At 41.6% G+C, this 3,189-nt stretch overlaps 2 protein-coding genes across 2 annotated transcripts in view; both read left to right on the top strand.

Annotated features, from left to right (window-relative positions):
- Positions 1–30: 30 nt before the first annotated feature.
- On the top strand, positions 31–1,025 carry VTP21DRAFT_348 (uncharacterized protein; the record flags this gene model as incomplete). Its single annotated transcript, XM_069393787.1, has 5 exons — positions 31–151; positions 214–264; positions 339–399; positions 460–583; positions 645–1,025. Coding segments are annotated over 5 exons (738 nt in total), but the record flags the coding sequence as incomplete, so codon positions are not given.
- Positions 1,026–3,101: 2,076 nt separating this feature from the next.
- Positions 3,102–3,189, top strand: part of VTP21DRAFT_347 (uncharacterized protein) — a gene marked incomplete at both ends in the record, with an annotated part of 1,817 nt that continues 1,729 nt past the window's right edge. The window contains one exon of the mRNA XM_069393776.1: positions 3,102–3,149. Coding sequence (XP_069256726.1) covers positions 3,102–3,149 — 48 coding nt within the window. The remainder of the gene's footprint in view (positions 3,150–3,189) is intronic.

Raw genomic sequence — 3,189 nt, 5'->3', positions numbered from 1 at the left:
GCAAGGGGTGGATATGTATATAATCCGAAGGCTGGCGAAGGAACCACCAGCTATGTCATCGATACGGGAATAGATATACAGCATCCCGAGTTTGAAGGAAGAGCAAGCTGGGGTGCAACCTTTGCCAAGGATGGAGATACGGATTTAAACGGTAAGTTTGCAGAGTCGAAAAGATTCATAGAACAAGTTAAGCGTATAAGCGATGGCTATTAGGACAAGGTACTTACACAGCAGGTATTATCGGGAGCAAGACCTATGGAGTGGGTGAGCTTCGCAGAAATTTCAATTGATATATTGAATTCGGTTCCGCCTGACTCTCAGTCATTGTTTATTCCCAGCTAAAAAGACCAAACTGGTTGCCGTGAAGGTCCTGGATAAATCGGGCGCAGGAAGCACCAGGTAAGGTTCAAGTCAACTTGTAAATTTTTGTATCGCTCTTCACCCACTTGAGCTTAACAGCGATGTTATCGCCGGTATCACTTGGGCAGCCAAACACGCCAGGCAGAACAATCACGGCAAATCGGTTGCGGTTCTCACCGTGGGAGGGCCTGCTTCCGACGCAATGGATGAAGCCATCAATAAGGTTTGAACCCACAGACGCATCTTCATTGCAAAATATTGACTTTATATCTCCAAAACCAAAGGCGGTTGAATCTGGATTGCCCTTTGCGGTTGTCGCTGGAAAAGCTAACAGTGACGGATGCAAATACTCCCCTTGCCGTGCGGCAAAAGCCATCTGCATTGGTGCCACCGATGCCAATGATAAGAAGGCATCATTTAGCAATTATGGCAAGTGCGTCACCCTCTTCGCCCCCGGAGTCAGTGTCCCCTCCACCTGGCCCGGCAACAAGAACAACACTATCTCCGGAACGACGCCATCCGCTGCACACGGTGCTGGTCTCATCGCCTATTTCTTGGCCCTTAAACAGCGCGATCCCGCTTCGATGCTCGCCTACCTGAAGCAAATTGCCACCAAAGATGCCCTCCCTGGCTATGATTTGGTGTACAACGACTCGGGCCTGTAAACGGCTCAGTTTTGAGAACTTGCGATGTTATATTTCTTTGTGTTTAGTTTGAAAATAATTCCCTAAAACACCAATGTGTAGATATGAAGGCACAAGCAGTACGCCGATCCATGTACCTTGGTTCAAATACATCAAGGGAATACATACAATATTTTAACTATTCAAGAGGGTTGATTCACAAAATCCTATCTAGATTTTGTGCCATGACATTAGTTTCGGAGAAAGCCTTATTGCTGTTTCAAAATCTAATATAATTCAAGGATTTTTCATTTATATAATATGCACAGTTCATGGTTTGTGTGGTGTGAAGAGGAGGGGATTATGAAAAGTAAAATGCTTTTTAGTGCGTAATCCAGATTATTCTCAAGGTTGAAGTATAAATCGATCAGTTTTACCCATCATTTTATCTAGGGCTATTACATTTTAGTCTACAAAACCCTAATAGATACCTAGACTAAATTTGCTCGGGATAGCACTTATATTTAACAGCAACTACGATAATATTTCTGCCTCTACTTATATCAGGGACACAAGTTCCGGCGGAGTAGCTACTAACCACCAAGTGAGCCGTGAGCATATTATCTGATGTATTTGGCAAAAGTGTTAATGCCTAATAAATATTTTGAATCATGGTGAATTATACTGAAATTACAATCCAACCTAATTGCTATTGTCACAAGAGGATAATGATCAAAACAGTTAAGCTGGCCGGGGTATTTGGGCAGTAGCCATAGGAATTGCACAAGGCCGAGATGTTATTGTGACGGAAGTTCGAGGGCATATCACTTCACCCCACCATCCAGGGCTGGACATTTTTTTATTATAATCGAAACTCACAGTATAGCACGGAGGTGGATCTACACAGGGTTGTGTTATATAATAGGGGCTAGTGATTGCAGTAAGCCCTACGCATTCAATGACCTTAACTGGATAAGGACAATCTCCAGATGGGATTACGGGTTTAGTAGAACATTCTGGCCCATTCGGCACGAGCATAGCATTTCGTTTGTAGGATGAATAGGGAGCCAGATGGCACACTTTCGCATTTATGCATCCACCCGTAGCGTCCAGTTGAGTTTCCCAGGTGCAAGATCTGCTGGGATCCATGCACCGTTTATACAAAGTATAAGTGGATGGTGGATGTGTACATTCGACTATTCTGGCTAAATAAGAGCAATCGCTTACAAATGTGCGATATTTAGTAGTGCACGCTTGAGGAGAGAGGGAGTCTGTACATCTCATAGAATTCAACTCAGAGCAAAATGCTGGAGTGATAAGGAAGAGAAATAAAAGAAGCGGACTGTTAAATAACGTTGTCATGCTACTTGATAAGATTTGTGCTAATAGTTTACGAGATGTGCGAGAATACCCTGGGGGTTATGAAGGACCCTAAATTATGGCAAATATGAAAATTTGCCTCGGTAGGAACAATGAAAAGACACTGACCATATCAACCAATGACTAACTAGAATTCAAAGTTACTGGAACTCTCTAGGAATAATATTTCGGACCATTGGTATGGGATAAACAAGGTTATTATCGTCTTCCAACATGATATCGCTTTTAACACAATCATGGCCAAGATCATAATATTGAAAACTTAGAATATCTGGGAATAGCCATCAGATTTGAAATCTTTTAGAGTCCATTGAAGAGGCGTTGCTAAGATTGTATAATTTATTCAAAGTAGAGGGAAGCGCGTATTGGGCCGAGCCAAATACACTTGGGGGGGGGGAGGGGGGCATATTTAGGCGTAGATTGATTCTCTCTACGAGAATATGCAGAGTTTCTGCTATTTTATAAAGCTAGAGAAAGATATGAACTATAGAAATATTTGTGGGAACCATAATAATAAAAATTGACTATTTTCGTGAAATTAATATTTTCCCGAGCAGCAGGTTTAACTTTCACCGTTTTTTGGAAGGAGCGTGTACAGCCAGGATAGTGTGTAGATCAAAATATAGTGTAATTATACAAATTGTGAATGATTTCACAATTGTACTTTTACACTAAGTAAGCTGCCTATATATTATTCTATTCATGCAAAAAATTGATACACATTTTTCCTTGTTTGTAATGAAAAATCCTGTGCCACTTTTTTCTGAGGCAATTTCCAAGATTATTGTCCTTATGCGAGACCCACTTATAGAAACCCTGACTGCCT

The sequence above is a fragment of the Calcarisporiella thermophila genome, assembly GCF_041956535.1.
Source record: "Calcarisporiella thermophila strain CBS 279.70 unplaced genomic scaffold VTP21scaffold_1, whole genome shotgun sequence".
In the NCBI taxonomy this organism is placed as follows: Eukaryota; Fungi; Calcarisporiellomycota; class Calcarisporiellomycetes; order Calcarisporiellales; family Calcarisporiellaceae; genus Calcarisporiella; species Calcarisporiella thermophila.
This window is presented reverse-complemented; position numbering and strand designations above follow the sequence as displayed.